General features: G+C 39.2%; 2 protein-coding genes across 2 annotated transcripts; both read left to right on the top strand.

The window, feature by feature from the left end:
• The first annotated feature begins 359 nt into the window (after positions 1-359).
• Positions 360-19,422, top strand: usp40 (ubiquitin specific peptidase 40). Its single transcript, XM_073870762.1, has 31 exons — positions 360-1,058; positions 1,134-1,201; positions 1,297-1,410; positions 2,862-3,026; positions 3,184-3,330; positions 3,687-3,830; positions 4,005-4,133; positions 5,654-5,782; positions 6,133-6,240; positions 6,517-6,811; positions 8,755-8,836; positions 8,923-9,094; positions 9,487-9,571; positions 9,666-9,736; positions 9,856-10,217; positions 10,592-10,742; positions 10,821-10,881; positions 10,983-11,036; positions 11,119-11,207; positions 14,450-14,536; positions 14,620-14,656; positions 14,731-14,795; positions 14,893-14,967; positions 15,061-15,169; positions 15,653-15,732; positions 17,224-17,342; positions 17,460-17,525; positions 17,605-17,815; positions 18,039-18,134; positions 18,284-18,381; positions 18,573-19,422. Exons 1-31 carry the CDS (start codon positions 863-865, stop codon positions 18,682-18,684), a joined length of 3,777 nt encoding a protein of 1,258 aa, XP_073726863.1. The 5' UTR covers positions 360-862; the 3' UTR covers positions 18,685-19,422.
• Positions 19,423-22,389: 2,967 nt separating this feature from the next.
• LOC141365587 (uncharacterized) lies at positions 22,390-23,478 on the top strand. The gene has a single exon (XM_073870068.1). It carries the CDS (start codon positions 22,462-22,464, stop codon positions 23,254-23,256), a length of 795 nt encoding a protein of 264 aa, XP_073726169.1. The 5' UTR covers positions 22,390-22,461; the 3' UTR covers positions 23,257-23,478.
• The last annotated feature ends 942 nt before the right edge of the window (positions 23,479-24,420 follow it).

Raw genomic sequence — 24,420 nt, 5'->3', positions numbered from 1 at the left:
AAGTATTTAAATTTTAGTTTGTCTAATAAAATTAATATTGATCAAATTAAATGTCTACCAAAAAATAGCATCCAAACATTTAAGTATACGCCTACAGATTATTTTTGCTGATTTTAAGGTTCATAATGTTTTTTCAAATGACCCTAAATTACCAATTTTGACTAAAAGTATAAAAACCTTAAACATTATAGTGTGGAATAACAGTGATTTTATATAAATACAACTGTAATCGAAAAGTTTTAAACTACAAAACCCATCAAGGCAAATCACACTGTGCTGCAGGAAACATGTAGTTTTATAAGATAAACAAGGTAACTCGCATGAATGAGAGCCGTCAGTTTTGAGAACTACAAGTACAACAATGCACCGCGGCCCGACGCATCCATCGACGAAACATGGCTGCGTCCTTAAACATGAATACTCATGTAAACCGATTTAATTTCTCCATTTATCACTATTAAACAGTTGTTTGATTCGGATTAAACTATCGCGTTTAAGAAATCATTTGGTAAATACGTCAAATACGGAACTAATACAGCAACTGTTATCGAAACCTGATGAAATATGGAAGCAGTAGCGCAGTCACCTCAGATTTCCACTTTGCTTTTTGAGGACTCACGACACCTGTGATTGACCCAGTGTGTTCAAACAGGAAAGGAGCATTTTGTCCCTCGGTTGGTTTATTAAAGCGATGTTTAATCCTGTAAAATCATCTTATTCTAGAGTGAGCCCGGCGATTGTCAATCGTGAGCTGGGAAAGACAAAGATGAGATAGCAATAGGTGAAACTTTCAGTTTTCCGTGTAAACGAAACTCGGTTCAGTTAAAGAGCAGGAGGTATATCGATACTAAGTTTTGTGAAGATGTTCGGGGATCTGTTCGAGGAAGACGGCGAAGGGTTTTCCTCCACACCTGGGACAGGTAATGCAGTAAAGGGGAGAGAGTCTGAGCCTCCTCCCCCCAGAGGTAAAGTCAAACTCTGCGGGATCAAGAATCAGGGTGGCACCTGTTACCTCAACTCCCTGATCCAGACCCTTCTGTTCACACCTGAGTTTAGAGGTGAGTTGAGATTTTAAATAAGTTTATTTTACTGCATAATGTTTTACCTATGTGACATAAAACTATCTCTTACAGAGGAACTGTTCAGCCTTGGACCGGATGAATTAGGGTGTCTGGCTGACAAAGACAAACCGGAGGCAAAGGTGTGTGTGGGGAAGAGCAACACTATAGGTGGAGATGAATAAAAGCTTTTAAATGTGTTTGAAAAGGAAATCATATTTGTGATGTATTGTCTCAGGTCCGTGTGATACCACTGGAGCTTCAGAGACTGTTTGCTCATCTTTTGCTGGCGGACGAACAGACGGCCTCTACAACAGATCTGACAGACAGTTTTGGATGGACCAACAATGAGGTACAAAGCCTTGTATGGTTTGTTTTCACTTGCCGTTATACACAGATGCTGCTTTCCAAAAGCAACTAGCAACTCTCGGCAGAGCTCTTAAACTTCTTTTGTTTACAGACCCTTTTACAGCGCATGTGATCAAATAGCCTGCGTGCCCATTTTGGCAACAGAAGTGGTGTTATTCCCCATTGGTTCTAATGTGTTAGCAACTAAAATTTTATTAAAACGGGTTCCCAGCATCAAAATGTCTGGTTGTTGCGTTTGGTTGCACTAATATAATATACTAATATACGTATCTGGCAACTTTATTTTTGGCCGTTTGCTAACGTCTTCTATCCACTCCACTATAGTACACGGATCTGGTAGCTGTGTTGAAAATGTTGATAAAGTCAACTTTTTAACATGACTTTCTCTATCTGTGTTGCTTCACTGTTGATTCTTACCATACTTCCCTTGCCAAAATGCGTGCGCATACGCTGCCACCTCATCACTGTGTACAAAAGGGTCTATAACTGTTTAACTTTTATCATTTTTTTACATTTCAAGTATTGACAACATATAGACCATATTCTCCTTATGACTAAAATTGCACTTCCTGTTTTCTTTTTTTTATATTCTAAAGATGTATAGGCTAAACCGCCCTTCCATTGTACACTACATTCGGATGAGTATGTCGGAGTTCGCCCCCTAGTGGCAGTTGTAATGAAATTTCAGTTTAATTGTATACCCGTGTCAACATGGGAGATAAGTTCATTCCAGCGAAAGAGCCTTTAATCTACGCATATTTTTATACTTTATAATTTACTAGTAATCAACCATTTTTAAAGGACTCAAGTGTTACTGATAAAATTAACCAAAAAAGAATATATAATGATTTTGATAATACATCACTTTTGGTTCGCGTATCGCTGTGTAGTTGCACAAGTACATTTTTTTAATGCCTCTAAAGCTCAAATTGGATCTGATAATTACACACCCGCAGATGGTTGGCACATGTAAAGTTGAAAGGTAAAAGTTACCATGCTGAAGCACCTGAAACCGCCATTTTAAGCACTGAATGAATGAATGACAAGCTCGCCTCTCGCTCCTTGGTAACATCGTGCAAGGCAAAAAAGAGGGTAACATCAAGTGGAGAAGACTAGTAATTAGATTAACGTTTATCTTACGTTCAATGTTTGCGGAAATAAATATGAAAGAAAAAAATCGATTCTGCTCTTTGAGAATCGATTTTGAATCGACCACGTTTTAAAAAACGATTAATCGAAAAATTTTTTTTTTTTGCCCAGCCCTAATTATTTGTATTAGGAATCAACTAGTCAAGTCTGTGACGTCTCTATAGAACATACATTAGTAGTCTAGTTTTAAAGAATAGTGTAAAACCAAGTCAAAAAGAGTGAGAATAGATGGTTATCTTATAAAAATAAGATTTTTTATTATTAATGTTTTGGTTCTGTCTTTAGGAAACGGCTCAGCAGGACGTTCAGGAACTGAACCGGATCCTGTTCTGTGCTTTAGAAAGCTCTTTAGTGGGCACATTGGGCAGCAGCCTCATACACCGCCTGTACCACGGGACGCTTGTCAACCAGATCACCTGCAAGGAGTGTGGCAATATCAGTGAGAGACAGGTCAGATGGGAGTGTGTGTGTGTGTGTGTGTGTGTGTGTGTACTTTAGTTGTTTGGCACGATTTCAGTTCAATTCACTTTAATTCAATTCATTTTAATTTAATTCACTTGAGTTCATTACACTTTAATTTACTTCACTTTACCTTGCTCTGTCTCAGGAGGATTTTCTGGACCTGACCGTGTCAGTGAGGGGTGTGAGTGGATTAGAGGAGGCGCTGTGGAACATGTTTGTTGATGAGGAGCTCTTTGAGGGTAATAACCTGTATCGCTGCAGCAGATGTGACCAGCTGGTCAGGGCTGCTAAGGTCAGTCGTTGACCCTCACGGCCAGTTAGATTTTTTTATTGTTTTAGCTTGTGATTTTGTCATCCCAGATCTTACTCCACTTTCATAAAAAATTCTGATAATTTACTCACTCTCATGTCATCCAAGATTTGTGTCTTTTTTGTTCAGTCGAGAATAATTTATTTTGGTGAAAATGAAGATTGTTTCACTAGATAAGACCCTTATGCCTTGTTTGGGATCATTAAGAGCCCTTTGAAACTGCATTGAAACTAGAAAACTTCATCCCTGATTTGTATGTGTCGCTGTTCACAGTAACACACTTTAGATAAGGTCAGTCATTATAAAAGTGTTTAACTTTGCTAAATCTTTATTTGCAGTCTGCTAAATTGAGAAAGCTTCCACCTTTCCTGACCATTTCCCTGTTGAGGTTTAACTTTGACTTTGTCAAGTGTGAGCGCTATAAAGAGACGGGAAGCTACGTTTTTCCACTCAACTTTAACCTCAGAGCGTTTTGTGAGCAGGTAACAGCACCTACAGTAGCCTCATAAACAAAGACTATACACTTGTACACTGAAAGCTTTTACTGTCAGATTAGAACAACATGACAAGATACAATAATGCATCGAACAGGAATATAATCATGAATATAATAATGAAAATAATATAAATATATGCCCACACTGTGTTTTTGACAGAGCAACTTGCCAGACTCTGAGTATTCGTACGAGCTCTTCTCTGTCATCATACATAAGGGAGGTTGTTATGGTGGCCATTATCATGTTTACATCAAAGACCTTGATCAACTTGGCCACTGGGAGGCACCGGTGAGTCATTCTTTCTTTGCAGTCTGTACAGTATGGTCCATGGTCACAGTATCATGGATCTCACAATTGTCTTCTGTCACCACCATTGGACAATTTTTACTATTATGTGTTTTATTAGGTTTTTATGTAAAAAGTACAAATATGTGACCCTGTCTTTATCTATAAAAAAACCCCAACCAAAGTCAAATTTGCGTGATTTACTGTTTTCTACATAAAATCATCCTGCATAATGTAAAGTACATTTGGTAAAAATATAAAGATTGAAATCGATGTGAAAGTAAACTTGGATGCTCCTAGTATCGTATTTAGATTGACACTTTAGCTTGGATTTCACAGGCATGTTTAAATAATGTATAGATACATATATAAATAATGTATAGATACATATGTACATATATTTACAATACAGTTTGCAATGTTTCCAACTCTGCTGAACAAAAATGAAGATAATAAAAAAAATGTTTGTAACCAAGCAGATCTGGGGCACCATTGACTTCAATCAAGGGTGCCCCAGATCTATCATTTGTTATCTTCATTTTTGTTCAGCAGAACAAAGAAATTTGTACAGGTTTGTAACAACTTGAGGGTGAATTAATGATGCCATAATTTTCATTTTTGGGTGAACTATCCCTTTAAGATATGTTAAGGTACTGTTAGGATATGCTGCTTGTAAAGTGTTTGGTTGAGCCATGGTACACATGAAAAGGGCTGTCTAATTTTGAGCCAGGAAAAACCCTGTACAAATATATATAGTATATATCAAATATGAAATATGTGACCCTGGACCACAAAACCATAAGGGTCATTTGTTTTAAATTTATACATTATTTGAAAGCTAAATAAATAAGCTTTGATGTATGGTTTGTTGAATATTTGTCAGAGAAACGACTATTTGAAAATCCTGAAGGTGAAAAAAATCTAAATATATACTGTATATAAGCTGCCTTTAAAATTGTCCAAATGAAGTCCTTAGCAAAACATATTAATAATGATAAATATATTTTTGATATATTTACGGTGGGTAATTTACTAAATATCTTCATTGATTAACTCTTTCCCCGCCAGCATTTAAAAAAAAAGTTGCTAGCATGTGCCTGCATTTTCCTGGTGGAGAATAGTGGTATTGCTGAAAGACGGAAATTCTCGTTATCGGCAGAATGGCAGGGAAGCGTTTTCTCTTAATTGACGAGTTATCTCGTCAATGGCGGCGAAAGAGTTAAACATGATCTTTACAGCCTAAAAGAAAAATCAATAATTTTGACCCATACAATGTATTGTTGGCTTTTCCTACAAATACATACGTGCTACTTAAGACTTAGTTTAGTGGTAGAGCATTGTGGATTAACTCCCAGGGAACACGCGTGCCGCTGATACAATGTATACCTCGTAATGTGCTGTATGTCTTTTTATAAGAGCATCTGCCAAATGCAAAAATGTAAATATCTCCACCCCCAACCTTTGCCAAAACCTTTTCCTCCTCTTGCATTTTGCTATATTTCTCTGCTTTGTTTTGTCGTTAGGAGGAAGATGTAAAAGTTAAGACAAAGAGCCGGAGACAAGAGACCCGTGTACAAGAAGAGAAGGGCGACAATGAGAACTCCGTGGACACAGATGATCCACTTTCTGTTCTTACTGCCATTCTGTCTCAGGTACAGCATCACTCCAAAAAGCTGCAAGGCTACATGAGGTGTTAAATTACTGCTCATACTTTTCTTCATAAAACCAATGTTCAATATCTACTTGGGACTTGGCGTGTGGTCAGGAGTTGTCATCTTGTCTCCATGTATAGAACAAGTGCAATTCAAGACCCAACACGCCAGCTAGTGCCATGCTGAGCTAATCATAGCCTGTTTGGTGCAACCAAGAGTCATATATATAATGTTTAATTTTAATTATTTGAATCAATAAAAATCAATTAGCTGAATTAAAGGAACAAAACTACACACCGAACACTATTGTTTTGAACATTTTACCTACTGATTTATTTTCCATTTCTCAGGAGGAGTCAAACTGTGTGCTTGTGGACCAGCTGGGCCAAAAGCTGTTGAATAAAACTGGCACACCTTGGAGCAAAAAATACAAAAAACAGTACGGCACCATTAGCAAGGTTAGATTTATCATCTTAGTTTTACATTGAATTTTCCTTAATTTATTTTGTGTAAGTGGCTTTGATTAAAAGTATTTTGTAAATTATTATAATACAGGAGGCAACAAAATGAGCAGTGCCACAATACAAAATTACAGGAGGGAACCAGGACTACTTATGTAAAATTAGAGTAGATATTTAACTGCAGATGATAAAAAGAGTGTATGAAGGTTTCAGTAAGCAGCTTTTTGAGGTAACTAAATCAGAGAGTCATGCCATGGTCCTCTTATCCTACAGTTTCTTCAGAACCACCCAGAAGTGTTTCTGCTGGTCTCTAATGGAACCCGGGTCACTCTGAAGACCGTTCCTGTGACATCACAACCTGGGCTGACAGAACCCGTCAGTCCAACCTTGTCCAACAGCAACACGGAGCCAGAAGTGGAAGATACAGTTGATGGATGCCACTGGTTTGACCTAAATGACTCTACTGTAACAGCCATTTCAGAGAAGGACATAGAGAAGCAGTTTCAGGGAAAAGAGAGCGCCTACATGCTCTTCTACAGGAAGTCTACTATGAAAAGACCTCCAGAAGGTACTTTGTGTGTACACGTGACTAGGGCTGTCACGGTTATGAAATTTGGCTGGCGGTTAATTGTCTAAGAAATTGTGACGATTATTACGATTAATTGTCTGTTTTATTGCTTTGACATTTAATTCTCATACATTTTTTTTCTTTGTTTATGAAATAATTTTCACACATTATTGTGATTATTTAAATGAAATCTTTTGCAAGATTTACCAGGCAGTAAATATTAATACACATAACACATATTTAAAAGTAATCTGATACAGTCTCGTTTATACAGGCGGTGCATCTCCCCCTTGTGTTTTTTAAAGAGATGTGCAATCATTGCGGTGATCTGAAATCATTGTGAAGAGGTCAAACAATCACGATGAGACGATTATTTAATCATTGTGACATTGCCCAGTATTATGTTGGGTTCACACCAGACGCGTTTGAGGCGTCAAATTGAGTGTACTTGCTTCATTCTGGCGTGAAATTCTAGTTATAGAGACATTCATGTGGAAATTCGCATCATGTGAGGGGCTTCTGCGACTCCGCTCACTTTCTGTAATCACGTCACTACTAGAGCTAGCTCCTGATTGTGTAACACGGGGCGTTTTCCCACCAAAGTTAAAATTTTTCAATGTGTGCGTCTCCCGCGGAAATGCTAAATTCATGCCATTCGCACAAACTAGATGCCCGAATGAGGTGAAATCACGTCTACCGCGCCAAGCTAAACACCTCCAGACACACGTCAACACGTCTTAACTTTGACTTAACATTAGTCCCTTTCACACATACAGTCTTTACTGGTAATTTACTGGTAAATTGCCGTTAACATGTCATGTGTGAACAGAACCTTTCCGGTAAATCAGTGCTCCCAATTTACCAGTAAGACAGGTTGTAAGATTACCAGTAATTTACTGGTAAGCGCTGTGTGTGAACGAAAATTATAAGATTACCGGCATTTAGGACGGACGACGTCAGACCGTGCTGACAGCTTCGGGCCAATCATAGCGTTTTAATACAGATGACGCGTTTACCCCCGCAGTGTTTACTGACGTTTCCACACACATGCTGCTTGAAAGTTGAGCACACCTGCAGTTTACGTCCACATTTCTTTCACCAAAGTTGTTAAAACAGCTTACCGCCGAATTGCCGACGTCCTTAGCACGCCCTCTGTGAAGCCTAAAGTGCAAACAGTACTGTTGTTAAAAACGCATTTTCGGTTTGACGTCGTCTCATTCAATGTTGTTTGGTCATGAGCAACTTCGCGACTGTTTACCACAGACGTGAAAACAACAAAATACGGACCGTGGTTATGAACGACGTGGATTGTTTACAAATACAACACTGAGCTCGCCGCGTGCTACAGGTACTTCCGCTTTCTCAACGAATTTACCGGTATTTTGATACTGATGTGTGAATGTCTTACTGGTAAAATAACGGAACGCCACTGCGTGTGTGAACAGCACATTTTTGTATTTACTGGTATATTCATTCTGGTAAATTCATGGTAATTTACCAGAATTACTGTGTGAAAGAGGCTAATGAAATCACTTGCGCTTGACACCCTACCACGGCTGGTCTGAACGCAGCATTAGGGAGTGACAGATATACCAGCAAAAAAGTGTAAAAGGTGCTCAATCATTTATAGCACCAAATTTTACTGTACATTTTTCGTCTAATGTTAAATTTGTTAATATGAGAGTCACTGATTTATTTATTATAGTAGAATGTTGTTGTTTTTTAATTTGCTTGTGTAATGGTTTCAGTTTTGATATTTAAACGTCTACTGCACATCCAACATGATGAATGCTGTAGTCTACCACGTTAAGCTCTTATTGGATACAAAATATTAATTTCGGCCCTTTATGTGTTCGTTTGTGGTGCCAATTCATAATTTTTACTAATAAATATTTTATCAATTTTACTGTTAAAATATTGAAGTGTCTTATTGTCTTAAACAGCAATAGGAAACCCTGCATACAAAATGCCTCCTCACCTACTAAAGATGGTGGAAGATGAGAACGCAAGGCTTCAACAGAGAAGGTGGCTTCTCATTCACAGTTGAACACCCTTGCACACTAGTTTAGCATTTTTTGGTCTTACTTTAAAGTCTTTTGTGTCTCTTCCAGAGCCGAGTTTGATGCCACCAGTAACAGCATTGAAGTACGGCTGCATTTGGCTCCTCATTACCACTGTGAAAACGGAGCCTTGCACCCCACCGCCCCGGAGAACGACTCTATAATCACAATCACGTTTGATCGCAGGAAGACTGTGGGAGACTTGCGATTGGCCATTTACCAGGTGGCATCACTAATCTGTCACCCCATCTCCGTATTAAGCAGCCTTTATGCATAAAACAGCTTACTGCCATCCCTAATGAAAATACCAGCTAAAACCAGCCTGGTTGGTTGATTTTAGATGGTCTCCCAGCCTGGTGTTAGCTGGTTAAGCAGGCTGGTTTGGGAGGGGTTTTTGACACTTTTTTTGCTCGTCAGGCTGGGAGGACCAGCTTAAACCAGCTACGTCCATCTTAAACCAGCCAAGCTTCTGATCCAGCTGGTGGGTCAGGTCTTCCAGCCTGACCGGCTAAAGGTGGCCGGAGCCCCTCTAGAACCAGCCTGTAACACCAGCGGTATTTTATAGGGATGTAGTCATTTATTTGAAGTATAATGACCTTTGACATTGGTTTGTAGATGCAGGATCTTTGGGAAGGAGACATGGCTTTGACTCTGGCTAAGAATGTGCCAGCTGGTTTACATTTGTATGATACACTGACAGGTTAACGTTTGCTTCTGCATACTCACTATCAAACAGCTACATGACATAATCTTGTGATTCTTGGTGATCATTTACATCTCTTGTGTTGTTACAGATGACCAGATGTCCCTATATAGTGCAGGAGTGTGTAATGGCACTGATCTCTTTGTTTGGAATGGAAGAGAGGTGAGGAACTAGGTGGCGCCTCCTGGTGGCTGTGTAAAATTATAATAAAAAATAAATATTATAATAAATAATATATAAACCCTTAAAGCCAGAGTATTTTTTCTTTCTCTGTCTTTCAGGTGAATGGTGTGGTGGTTCGAACTGGGGCTGAATGGGAGCCTGTATTACTGACTGTCTTGCGTCCCTCTGCAGAAGAGCTGGGTTGTGATGATCAGTCAGAGGACGGAGACACAGGCGGTTCTGGTCTGGTGCGATCCATGAAAGGCTTTGCTGGTGGGGCCACACTGGGTGCGGTGCTCGAGGCCTTAGGACCCCAAGAGGCCATGCTGTGCCAGGAACAGAGTCGCCCTGGGGCAACTGGAGGCGGTGCCAGTGGCTGGAGGGTTTTTCCACCTCAGGACCTGCAGAGGACACTGAGAGAGTTGTCTCTGAAGGATGGGGACGCCCTATTGCTCCTGCAGCCGGAGGAACTGGACACTAGGTTAGGAAACCATATTCTACCTCTGTTAGATTTACATAGATGCCACTAAATATCTAACTAGGTTCTTAGTATGTATTGTAGGATATTGTAAAAATGGATCCTAGACATCTTTGTTTTGCTAAACACAAAGGAAGATATTTTAAAGAATGTTCTGGGGCACCATTGACTTCCACAGTAGGAAAAATAAAACTATGGAGTGAATGGTGCCCCAGATCAGTTTGGTCTCATTCCGAAATTATTGCATACATTTTTTTGTACTTCTTGTGAAAAAGGTTCTGCCTAATTTACAACACATACATATGCATTTGAATTTGTTCCTAGACTCATTCTCATGTTGGGTTGCATTTGGATACTGTTGGGGTTTTTCTCCACAGTATGTTTAGCGTCAATGGTGACATGGTTACGGTGACGACGCCCTCAGACTGTCGATGGCTGCAGGTGGAGTTTTGTCCACAGAATGGAATGAGGCAGGAAGAGGAGGAACAGGAGAAAAAGAGGAGTAAAGTCTCCGCCTCAGGGAACATGGTAAACGGATGCACACATACAGACTGTTGTATACGATTTGTCGAGTTTGTACTGATTTTTTGTGCATGACTTTTATAGCTGCTGTCTGAAGTGAAGGACAAAGCTCTTGAGGAACTTCACCTCCAGGATAAACTCAGCGGTAACAGCACTTAATAATGACCACCAATAGCATTTCAACATGCTACATGCTTAATGTTACATCTAGAGAAGGAGCTCATGCGATGTTTTGTTTACAATCAGGTGTGGAGTGCTGTCTGAGACAAATGGATCGAACTGGAAAACTTTTGCCTCCAGGTACCTTCTCAGATATACCACCATCACCCCGAATGCCGTAACATTAAAAGTTAACTTGTTAAATATGTTCACGTGTCTTTAGCGCATGAGCATCTGACTGTTCGGGATGCAGGGATCAGGTTGATGACGTCGCTCTATCTGTGCCCCGGAGCAGCGCCAGCAGCACAACAGGTGCATTTTAGCTGAATTTTATTTAAAGTAAATTACTTACATAGGGATAGTTCACCTATAGATGAAAATGTTGTCATTATTTACTCATCCAGTACACTCTCAGAAATAAAGGTACAAAAGTTGTCACTGGGACAGTACCCTTTCAAAAAGGTACACCTTTGTACCCAAAGAGTGCATATTAGTACTTTGAACTGCCAAAATGTACCTTTAAAGGAACATATTTGTACCTAAATGGTACATATCAGGACCTTTTTTAAAGGGTACTGCCCCAGTGACAGCTTCGTACCTTTATTTTTGACAGTGTAAGAAAATAGTTGACTGGTACCTGGGTGATTCTCACGAAAACTTGGTTTTAAAAATGTCAAGCATGAAAATGTAAAAATTGCTTAAATTTACTTTTTTTCCCACCAGACATTGAAAAACAAAGTCTGGAGTAAATGGGAACATTAATTTAAAAACTTTTACTTATCATTTAACACTTTTTGTAACATAATTTAAAAATTTAGTCCTAAAAAATCTCATTACCGCAACAGTCAGAAAACATCAACACTGACATATTTTCAAAATGACATGATAAACCTGAATGAACATAATTTGTAGATTCTGCACATGCATTTAAAATCAAAGTATTATGCTTCTATTAATTCAATTAACATTTAATAAGCATCTGTTGCGGTAATGATAATCAAAATGTTGTGTAAGCATTCTGACAAGACAATATTTCAAATTAACTGTAAAAAAATGATCTTACCTGGTAGCCATCTTGAAGTAACTGGTCCATGTGCTTGGTCACTCAAAATCAAACTTTATTAAAATTCTGTATGTGTGCTTAAACTGTTCTCAAAAAGTGTTGCGGAGGATGAGAACATCAGGCATGGACAAATCATTTTCCTAATTGTTCTTCATTATTATTATACATGAATATTCAGTAAATATTTTTTCTGTCATCTAAAGTAGTCTAGCAAAACATCAATTTATTTTTTTTCTTAATATTTTTGTGTTAATTTTATTAAATTACAACATAACGCATGTTCAAACACAGCCGGACACATTGCGGTAATGAGAATTTCAGCAGAAAATGAGATAAAATTTACAATTATAAATTCTTATGTTGAAATCACACATTGTGCAAGGTAGAACACAGTATTGTGTTAATTCTGATGCTTTTTAATGTTACTATATTACACATTTTAAAGCTAAAATCATTAGTGCCGTGGTGTTTCAATGGTTTCGTGAGAATCACCCACCTATTTGCATCCATTGTTTTTGTTTTTCCTACAATGGAAGTCAATGGGTGCCATCACCTGTGTGCTTACCATCCTTTATTAAAATATCTCCTTTTGTGTTTAACACACTGAAGAAACTCATACAGGTTTAGAACAACATGAGAGAGAGAGAGAGAGAGTAAATGATGACATAATGTTCATTTTTGGGTGAACTATCTCTTTAAGAAAAAATGTAATCCTAAGAAACTATTCAAATGTAATTGACCAAATGTAATGAGGTTGTGGCTAGAAGGGATACAGCAAGCAGTGACATTTGGCCAGATGAGCACTGTTTTTATCCTACTCCTACCCCCAAACCTAACTCTGAACACAATCTTTCACGGGATTTAGTTCCGTAGCTTTATCCCATCTAGCCTTTTCATTCTAATCCTAACCCACAAACGTGACCCTAAACCCAACATTTCACAGAATTTAGGCCATAGCTGTATCTCATCTAGTTAGAACCATTTTTTCCTCTTTATCCTACCTCCAAACCTAACCCTAAACCCAACATTTCACAAGATTTAGGCCGTAGCTGTATCCATTCTAGCCAGAACCGCTTTTTCATCCTAATCCTACCCAAAATGTGACCCTAAACCCAACATTTTACAGGATTTAGGCCGTAGCTGTATCCCATCTTGCCAGAACCGCCTTTTCATTCTAATCCTAACCCACAAACGTGAACCTAAACCCAACATTTCATGGAATTTAGGCCATAGCTGTATCCCATCTAGCCATAACCGCTTTTTTCATCCTAAAGCTACCCACAAACGTAACCCTAAACCCAACATTTCACAAGATTTAGGCCGTAGCTGTATCCATTCTAGCCATAACTGCTTTTTTCATCCTAAACCTATCCCCAAACGTAACCCTAAACCCAACATTTTACAGGATTTAGGCTGTAGCTGTATCCCATCTAGCCAGAACCGCTTTTTCATCTTAATCCTACCTCCAAACCTAACCCTAAGAAAAACATTCCGTTGGATTTTGGCCGTAACTGTATCCATCTAGCCAGAACGTAAACCCAACATTTTACAGGATTTAGGCTGTAGCTGTATCCCATCTAGCCAGAACCGTTTTTTCCTCTTAATCCTACCTCCAAACCTAACCCTAAACCCAACATTTCAGAAGATTTAGGCCGTAGCTATATCCCATCTAGCCAGAACTGCTTTTTCATCCTAATCCTACCCCAAACGTGACCCTAAACCCAACATTTCACAGGATTTAGGCCATAGCTGTATCCCATCTAGCCAGAACCGATTTTTCATCTTAATCCTACCTCCAAACCTAACCCTTAGCAAAACATTTTACTGGATTGAGGCTGTAACTGTATCCATCTAGCCAGAACCTAAACCCAACATATTACAGGATTTAGGCTGTAGCTGTATCCTATCTAGCCAGAACCGCTTTTCGTCCTTATCCTACCCCAAAACATAACCCTAAACCCAACATTTCACAGGATTTAGGCCGTAGCTGTAGCCCATCTAGCCAGAACCGCTTTTTCATCTTAATCCTACCTCCAAACCTAACCCTAAGCAAAATATTTCATTAGATTTTGGCCGTAGCTGTATCCCATCTAGCCAGAACCTAAACCCAACATTTCAGAGGATTTAGGCCGTAGCTGTATCCCCTGTAGCCAGAACCGCTTTTTCATCCTAATCCTACCCCAAATGTGACCCTAAACCCAACATTTCACAGAATTTAGGCCATAGCTGTATCCCATCTAGCCAGAACCGATTTTTCATCTTAATCCTACCTCCAAACCTAACCCTTAGCAAAACATTTTACTAGATTTAGGTTGTAACTGTATCCATCTAGCCAGAACCCAAACCCAACATTTTATGGGATTTAGGCTGTAGCTGTATCCCATCTAGCCAGAACCGCTTTTCGTCCTTATCCTACCCCCAAACCTAACCCTAAATGCAACATTTTTCAGTATTTGCTGTATCCCTTTTAGAATTTTTTTTTTCTTTGCAGTTGTTCTTGTACTTCAGTGTTGGTCTAGTGCCTTCTGCTGGTCAGGAGCTGGAGATTATTGTAGATGAGTCTTTAACTGTTAAAGAGGTGAGCATTTAAAGATGTACTGTCACAATTATAGACAATTTAGTAAATGTGATGTTTTAAAATGTTGCTGCTTGTTTTTGCAGTGCCTTAAGGAAATGTTGCACATGGCAAGGCTTGAAGGTAAAAATGTTTATAATGTTCGGATTAAATGGCAATTTAACACGATCAGCTTTATTAATGTAGCATCTCTCCAGGTGATGCGTGGCACTTAAGAAGCCTGGATTGGTGTGAAGAGATTGGAGAACCCCTTATGGATGAGGTAGGATACAATGGTTGCCTAACAACCAACTAGCAAGTGAGGTTGATTGGTTTTTTTTTTTTTTGCTTTATTTTTAACTATTTTACTTGTTTCCAAGAATGCATCTCTGAAAGAGGCAAAGGTTAACCACGGAGACACACTGGTGCTGGTGGAAGGGCGACTTCCTCCAAAGGTGCATTCTTGCTTTAGAAAAAATAAATTGTGAGCTTAAAAAGAAATCAAACTTTTAAAAAATGACACCTGTGTTTTCTCACTTGATTGTCAGGGTTACCTTAAGCTGCCTATCAGGATGTACATGGATACGTTTGATAACCCCAGTATTCCAGAGATCAACCTAGAAGCAGAATCTCAAAGCATCAAGATGTCGGCCACAGGTTAGACTTTAAACCTAAAAAAGTATAGTCTGTTTGTTGTTTTCGTGTATGTGAACGTACGCGTATAGTCGAACTCTCCTTTGCAAAGTATAGTTTATTTAACTTGTACGTGTACACAGACAATTGACGCATACGCATTGCGACAAAATGCATTGCATCTCCAGGGCTACATACTGTACTACATTCTCCTGCAGGCACATGTGCGATCTTCAAGTACAATGTATGCAGGGTTTAAAAACTCTGGCAGTGTTGATACAGTACTTACAAGTGCACTTTTCTGATGACGAAAATTGAATCACACTCCCTGTACATAGACCCTCACGTACGCTTATGAGATTAACCATACCTTTTACATTCATGTTACATTTATGCATTTGGCAAATGCGTTTATCCATAAAGTGCATTACAAGGCATGTATCTGATCAGTATGTGTGTTCCCTTGGGGTTGAACCTACAGTATGAACCTATGTTTTTGTGTCTCAGAGTGGTCTGGATCGGAGATGAGATTCGTTGGATATGTTGAGATATCAGATGAGGCTTCACTTGACGATCTCAAGACTCAGGTTGGTCTTGCTAAAAAAAATCTAACGGCACTCATTTACTTTTCTCTCATTTACAAGGCTGGACAGAATCCTTTGTATATAATTTATAAAATAATTTTAACGCTATCCAGTTTTGAGTCCTCTCATTGCCCAGCCCTACTACATTTTGTATTTTTTAGTGCATGTGCAGGGTAAAGGTGGCCCGCTGGTCAGTGTAATAATTTTGGTATGCCTACTAATACTCTTGTGCTGAGTACACACCAAACGTGAAGCAGTGTGTTCCTCGCTCTAGATTACTTGCGGTATTTAACTCCATGTCATGCAAAGTTTGCACTTGAGGTAAATATTTTCAATTTAGTGTGAAAATGCACTTGAGGCGAATAGTGCATGTATTCGCATTATTTGCATTGGCCAGATTGCGTCATTTGCATCGTCCAGATCGCATCATTTGCATTGTCCAGTTCGCGTCATTCGCATCGTCCAGTTCGCGTCATTCGCATCGTCCAGTTCGCGTCATTCGCATCGCCCAATTTGCGGCATTCGCAAGGGCCAATTCGCCTCATTCGCATGGGCCAATTTGTGTCATTCTTATTGTATAATTTGCGTCATTCGCATCTTCCAATTCGCGCCATTCGCAAGGGCCAATTCGCCTCATTCGCATGGGCCAATTTGTGTCATTCTTATTGTATAGTTTGCGTCATTCGCATCGTCCAATTCGCGCCATTCGCATCGCCCAATTCGCGCCATTCGCATGGGCCAATTCGCGTCATTCGCATCACCCAATTAGCGTCATTCGCATGGGCCAATTCGTGTCATTCGCATGGGCCAATTCGTGCCATTTGCATCGCCCAATTCGCGTCATTCGCATTGCCAAATTCGCGCCATTCGCATGGGCCAATTCGCGTCATTCGCATCACCCAATTAGCGTCATTCGCATGGGCCATTTCGCGTCATTCGCATCGCCCAATTCGCGTCATTCGCATCGCCCAATTCGCGCCATTCGCATCCCCCAATTCGCGTCATTCGCATCGCCCAATTCGCGTCATTCGCATCGCCCAATTCGCGTCATTCGCATCGCCAAATTCGCGCCATTCGCATGGGCCAATTCGCATCATTCGCATCGCCCAATTAGCGTCATTCGCAAGGGCCAATTAGCGTCATTCGCAAGGGCCAATTAGCGTCATTCGAAAGGGCCAATTTGCGTCATTCGCAAGGGCCAATTTGCGTCATTTGCAAGGGCCAATTTGCGTCATTTGCAAGGGCCAATTTGCGTCATTTGCAAGGGCCAATTTGCGTCATTTGCAAGGGCCAATTTGCATCATTCGCAAGGGCCAATTTGCGTCATTCGCATCACCCAATTCGCTTCATTCGCAGCGCCCTATTCGCGTCATTCGCATCGCACAATTTGCGTCATTCACATCGCTCAATTTGTGCAATTGAGGGCTCTAATCTCCAGAAACAGTCCCGCAAACCCCACCTATCACTGAGAAAATTATTTCTAACCTTTGACAGGTGATGACTTTGCCAGCCCTTCAGGATGTATGTGTGCCCAGCCCTGCATTCCTGCGTGTATGGCTGCTGGAGGGAAAAAACCTGACCAGGATACTTCGAGGAAAACAGCAGACACTCAGGTTGATAGTTTTGTCTTAATTCCTTTCTGGAAGTTCTCGTTGGGCCACTTGGGCACCCTGCTTACTAAAATACAAGCTTGAAACTTTATTTGTTGGGTAAATGTTGTCCTCCTGCAGGAAACTGAAGCTGGGGAATGGGGTGGAGTTGTGCGTTCAGAGGTTGATGAAAGAAGAGGACCTGGGGTGAGAACATTTGTCAGTAATAATAATAAATCAAGAAACAATGTATCGTTAGACAGAAAAACTTTTTTTTACTTTTTAGACTGAAGGATATACTGCTGACGGTTCAGGTGGGGGTGCCCGGAGAGAAGGCGTATTATCCCTCGGAGGAGTTTTTGTGGGACACTGGCCGTGACGGGACGGCTAAAGGCCTGTACGCTGCTCTGGCCGCTCAGTATGGTCTCACCCCTGACAACCTGATTCTGGCTAAACACCTGCCTGACAAACACACCTGGATGCCCATCTCCAACTGGGTGAGGAAAGCTGTGCACATGTGACTAGAGAGATGCGTTTCAAATGAGTATTGGTGTTTAGAGGTTTAGAGGTTTTTGCATCTGAACTCCTCATATACAGTAGTCCTGACATGGATGTTGTGAAACTAAAGGTAGCTTGGTACTGTGAATAAGCTGTTTATCAGCATCAAGTACATGGATTATGTGTTTTATGAAGTGTATTAACCCTGCTGTAAAATCACAGACTCAACAGGTCTCAAAAAGAAAGAAGAAGAGAAAAGCTGAAAGTCTACAGGCAGCTCCTTTCTACCTGAAAGATGGGGATATTATAGGTGTCAAGGTAAACTAAATGAAGAAGCTTTCATTTAAACAAGTGTTGGGAGAGTTTTTTTAAAAGTTAGTTTAAAGAAGCGGTGTGTCAGATTTAAAATGGACGCCAAAAAATGAAACTCGAACTGACTCTCTCTTTTTCTCTCTCTCTCTATGTAGAATCTGTTAATAGACACTAATAAAGAATTCAGCACTCTGCAGGATGAGATTGGTCAGCAGAGACTCAGGGAGGAGGCAACCAATCATAAAACAAGGGGACATTTCTTTTTTACACATTTATGCTTTCTTGCAATATTAATTGTGTATTGACTTAATGAGCTATCTACAGCGATCTGCTTTAACGTTTAGGTGCTCTTGGTTGTTATGCTTGCTTCTGAAAAACATTTTTGTTGCATTGTTGATAAAGACAACAATGTGACTCCTTTGGTTTGATGTTGTCCACTAGGGGGCACACTGCCGTTGAGGACTGTACACAAAACACAGGCCCCAAGAAGTTCGGCCCAACTAAGAACCGGAAACCAGAGGTGGCCTTATCGATAAACGTAGGAGTGTTCAGGTAACCCAAACTGCAAACAACCACCTCGGACATGAACGTTGGTCAGATGGTGGCGTCAGTCTTCAGAACGTGCCAGTTACTAAGCCAAAAGCTGGTGATGCCAATACAGAAAGTCCACTGCTCATCTGAGTCCAGACCAGACTGAAGATGGTGGTAACAGCTTGTCATGGAAAAATAAGATCTTATGGGCACACTAAAAGTTCTTTCCTGGGGTTCTTTTGGGTGATGAATCGGAAAAATCACGATGGACATTCAACCTTCTCAAGCACACAATGCGACATCTTAAATCTAACCTTTTTATGCAATCCAAAGCAGTTCTCGGCAAGAGAAGACAACATTTTTTTGTGAATGCCCGCGGTTTCCCTGCGTTGTATATATGTGTGTGGATTTATACATGATAATGGTGGTGGTTGTTTCTGTATGGTATGAGGAAGAAAATGACCCCTTGTTCTTATAAACTGAATCATCACAATACTGTATACCATATTTGTTTTACACAGATATCTGCAATGGTGTTTAGTTATTTATCAGTTGCAATGTTTATGCTCTTGAGACATCAGATCATGATACTGTAAAATAATTTTGGGATTTAAACATTACTTTATAAAAATAAATAGAAGACCCTATGTCATTCCAAACCCAAACTCTGGCTCCGCCCCCTCTACCACAGAATCTGCAGGGAATTAACTATGTGTGCTAAAAGAATGCAAAAATATATAAATTAAAGACTGTTTTATTCACATTTACAACTCTGTGGTCATTACAATATAAGCTGTCGTTTATGCTGTGTGGTTGCATATCAAATAGCATTTGACCAAAAGTGGTTCTGTACTATACCAAAGAAATAGTTGTGATTTATGTCATTTACTGTATGTCCCACTTTATTTGGACCAACTTGCTTCTCCAAACCACAACCTGCAAGTATGATTATTGTGTTTGTTTCATCCCGAGTGTTCTGGATGTCTAGTTTCTTGTAATGTCTTTATTGTAAAGTACAATTTGCAGCAGTGGCATAACCAGAAATGTTCTAGTGGGTGGGCCTGTATAAAACAGGGTGGGCAAAGCATACAACATATGTGACCCATGCTGTCCAAATGTGCGCACATTCTAATTTTGAGTTACAGGCAAAAGACAGTAGGCTATGCATGTCATATATTTAGTTTTTTATATAAAAAAATAAGTAGCTGCATTAAAGGTATAGCGGAAGATTTTTGTTTTCCGGGTGGATCACCTATATTATTGGTCATCCCAGATGTCAATCATTCTGATGATATGTTGACGTATAACCGTCATACGTGCTCGTCCCTAGGTTCGCTTTCTGCACATGCGCACTTTCACGTGTATGTGTGTTGTGCTACGGTTTCAACCATTCATTGAAGCTCGCGTTCTCACTGTGTTTTTTTTTCAAAATGTCTGAGGACTATGAAGAAAGAAACAAGACCACAGTGTTTATGGGAGACTATTTCCCACGCTGGTGTGAGCTAATAGGACAGGTTGGGCTTCCCACGCGAACGTTCTACTGGAAAGGTACATTTTGTCATGCTATTTGGAGAAATCCATTTAAAATCACTGCTAGTAAAAGTTGATGTAAGCTATGATTAGCGATGGCACGAGTCACGAACCGCACAGACACGGTAAACATGCCGACAGCAACTTAAAAACAGAGCGAAGAGAAGAACTACGCTCCTGCATGCTCTCTCTTTGTCTCGTGCACGCGTTTAACAGGCGTTCCCTCTCGGGAGGAGGTAGATTGTGGCGCGTGTGCATTTTTTTAAAATGTGGAGGGGCGGTTCTTTTAAATAATTCGGGAAAGTTTTCCGCTATACCTTTAAGCCCTTGTCCAGCGATCCCAACGCTCTAAATGGTCATTAAACATCTAAATGATCTTTTTTTGTACGTTTTAGACTCGTCCTAAATGCATAATCTAATAGGCAAAGTGGCACACTTGCGTGTCTGCATTTTGGTTTCGTTTTTTAAAAACAAGCAGATATTAGAAAATAAAGTAAAGGACTTGCTGGATGTTAAAATAATTATAAAGAGACAAAGTTCGGGAACTGATTTGATGTTTAAAGAGCGACAACACTCGGAAACGATCTTTCGCGCATTTAGACACCGCGTTATTTCGCGAGTGCGACCCCTTTATACACAGAGAATTACAGTTTTAAAAATATCTGTTTCTGACAAGAATTCATGCTGATATAATCTGTTATGTCTTAGTTAAATGTTGGGGTAAAAAAAATATCTGATGTGTAGGCTATATTTATATTAGATCCTTGCATTACGGATCTAAAAGCTTTCTGTCTCAATGTCAATCCAACAATAAAAGAAAGAAAAAACATGACACATTTTTCCTATAGTTATTGTTTTTGACTGTGTGTGTACCAAATCTATTAGTTTTACCAGTGATTTTAAGGTATGGATACAGTGATTTTGTTTTTAAAACGTCAGAAATGTCAAAAAAATTGACTTTGTTGACTCTATCAACTTCAAACTTCAGATGTACCTCTGTCATTTTTTGTCAGATTAAGTCATTCATCGTTTTGATTTTTTTTTTTTAAATAAAGAATGTCAAAATAACACAAACCAATTTTTTATAATTTGCGAGCAGGGGTCACATATATAAACTGTGTGTCAAATCACGCTTCAAAGGGGAAAATAATAAAATAACTTATAATACAACATGTTTGAACTCACCTTTACATGCCCTGGGTCATCTAGTTAAAGATCATAACAAAGTCATTTATATTCATAATCGAGCATATCTGTCAGTTCGCAGAAATTTGCGCAGAGTGCAGAGATAAAACGCTCAGACGCTCGGTAATCATGAAAGAGCGAATACATTTTAGACGGTTTCATCGGACGCACGTGATACACGTCTGGTTCCTAACCTTACTTCCGGTTTCGTTTTTTTAATGGTCTGACTAGTTGCTAAACTGATCTCTTGAACAAACGCTTCGTCGAAAATAACAAATGTTTTGGTTTTCTAGGTAATCTATGTGATGTTGTTTTGGTTGTTATAGAAATAAACTACGTTTAAAGAACTTTGTTGTTATTTATTCTTAGCGGAGTTTACCGGAAGTTACGTGCAGCCGCTTGTTTATGTTGTTACTGCTGAAACGGTCTATATCCGATTTATTTATTGTGGAGAACAGTTTTTTAACAAACATTTTTTTAACATGTGAAAAGATGTCTTATTCAATGCGGAACAAACTCTGTAAAATTATATAATTTAATGTTTCATTTTGACAAGTGTAGAGTAGGTCTGAACTACGAAACTGCATAAAATTGAGAGTGGAAACTTTATATATTCAACAAAATTATGAATAGATCAAAGTTATGGCATCTGACGTTTTCATAGTGTTATTATTTATTGTTGTATGTTGTTGTTGAATTACTTAATTTTGTCCGGAAAATTGCTTTCTGGTTGGGTGGGCCACAAATCAAAGTGGGTGGGTCCAGGCCCACCCATAGCTAAGCCTCTGATTTGCAGTAGCCTAATCAAAATCTATGAAAGTGAAACTTTCAAGATTCACTTATATCATTGTGTATCAATTGTTTACCCAGCATGCATGCTCTTTCTTCAGAAGAACGTTTTTACTGGAAATCACACAAAACGTGTTTTGTATGTGACAACACACCTCGAATTCCAAGGTCTGCAAATCTATGTACTTCCTCATTTCATGAGGTCTATATAAGTAAGAACCATTTGTTATCAAGTCACACTGAAAGACAGAAGGAGATTTGTTAACTTCGTTTCAGGTCATTGTGTGAAATCTCAACCATGGCTTTAGTGGACAGAAATGTTGCTCTGGAGGCTCTTTCTGCTCTGACAGGTTCTACTGTGAAGAACTTCACTGGATACCAAGGAACAAACAATCCTGATCAACTCAATACATACAATTTTATTACTGCTGCAATACTAGGACAAGAGATCCTAAGATCCTTAGCAGCTACAGGTAGCGCTCTGGCCGCTCTTCAGCACTTGGACAGACAGCTGGCTGGAAACTTCAGCCAAAATCTTCGTAAGGAGTTGTTTGTGAACATGGATGAATTCTTTGACCCACTGTATGATTGTGATTTCACACATTGCTCTGACAAGTCAGTTTGCTGGCGTGGTAATGAGCCATACAAACGTCCATGTGGATGGTACCGTTTTGCTCTCAAAGTCCTGAATAAGTATCCTGATGGAAATACCTGGCTGGGCACGGATGGATGGAGGAGTCACTCAGTGGCTGGTGAATGGCCCGTCTCCTATCATGGAACCAGCATTGAAGGTGCTAAAGGGATCATGTCATCTCATTACAAAGCAGGTCCCAATAAAGTTTATGGAAGAGGAGTTTATTCAACATATGACATTGAGGAAGCTTATGTTTATTGCACCGAATTTACATCTAAAACAAATGGAAAAAAGTACAGATGCATTATGCAGAACAGGATCAATCCAAAAATGAGAACACAGTGCAACAGAAGGAGCTACTGGCTGATAAAGATTCCTGAAGGCACCTCACCTGCTCAAGAGAAGGAGATTGTGGAGAAATCAATGCGACCTTATGGGATTCTGCTGAAGCAGATGTGAGAGAGGACATGTTTGAAGTAATCACTTTGATTGTATTGGTCATTGGGAAGCATAAGTTGAAATTTAGGACTTATTGGATATTATTATATGATGCTTGTTGTTGCTGTTAATTTCTGGAACACATTTAGATTGATATTATTTGGTATTTATTTTGTTTGAAATTATTTCCTCAATCTTGTCAGTGGTGAAAGAAGTTTAGTGCTTGCTGGATTATCATATAATCATAATAATATCATATTATTTCTTTAAATGTCTTACCCTAACCTTGTACATTTTTTATTGTCTTTATTAAATGTCTTGAAGCATGTAGTCATAAAAACTGCATTTAATAAATCCATTATGTGTGCTGTGTCTGTTTAAATCAAATATTATGCAACCTTTTTACTCTACTTTAATTAAAAATGAAAAGACAAAAAAGTAAATAAGTACACTCTAAAAGTTCAACTCCGTGTTGAGTCAAAAAGGCCCGAACCCAAATAACGAAAATCTTTATATTTGAAAATGGTTAAAACAACCCAGCAATTTGGATTGAAACAATTTAGCATAGGTTTTTACAATCCAACGATTGGGTTCGTCCCTTTTTGACCAAACACTTGATTGAAAAATAACCAAGCATTAAAGGAGCAGTGTGTAAATTTTAGCGGCATCTAGTTGGTGAGGTTGTGAATTGCAACCAACGGCTCAGTCCACTGCTCACCCCTCGCTTTTAAAACGCGTAGAGAAGCTACTGTAGCCACCACCGGAAAAACAGGTCACCATCAGAGACAACTTATTAAAAAAGTTTGTCCGTTAAGGGCTTCTGTAGAAACATGGCGTCCAAAAATGACGACTTCCATGTAGGGGGCCCTCTGTGTATGTAGATAAAAACATCTCATTCTAAGGTAATAAACACATAACGTCTCATTACGAAAGGTCTTTATACACACTTAATAATATAGTTTTGTATATTATTTTGCATTTCTGTCAAGAGATCCTTCTAAAAATTACACACTGGACCTTTAACAAAGTGTTATTCTTCTTCAGACATTGTTTTGCTGACTTAAAGCCAAATTGAAATATATCATAAGTTACAACGTTTTAAAATTAGCTTTCATATATGGGGGGTATATTTAAGATATTGTTTTGATAGTATCCAACATTAAACTTACTGTAGAACATACAGAT

The sequence above is a fragment of the Misgurnus anguillicaudatus genome, chromosome 8 (assembly GCF_027580225.2).
Source record: "Misgurnus anguillicaudatus chromosome 8, ASM2758022v2, whole genome shotgun sequence".
Taxonomy (NCBI): Eukaryota; Metazoa; Chordata; class Actinopteri; order Cypriniformes; family Cobitidae; genus Misgurnus; species Misgurnus anguillicaudatus.
The sequence above is the reverse complement of the archived record's forward strand: the minus strand, read 5'-3'. Positions and strand labels throughout refer to the sequence as shown.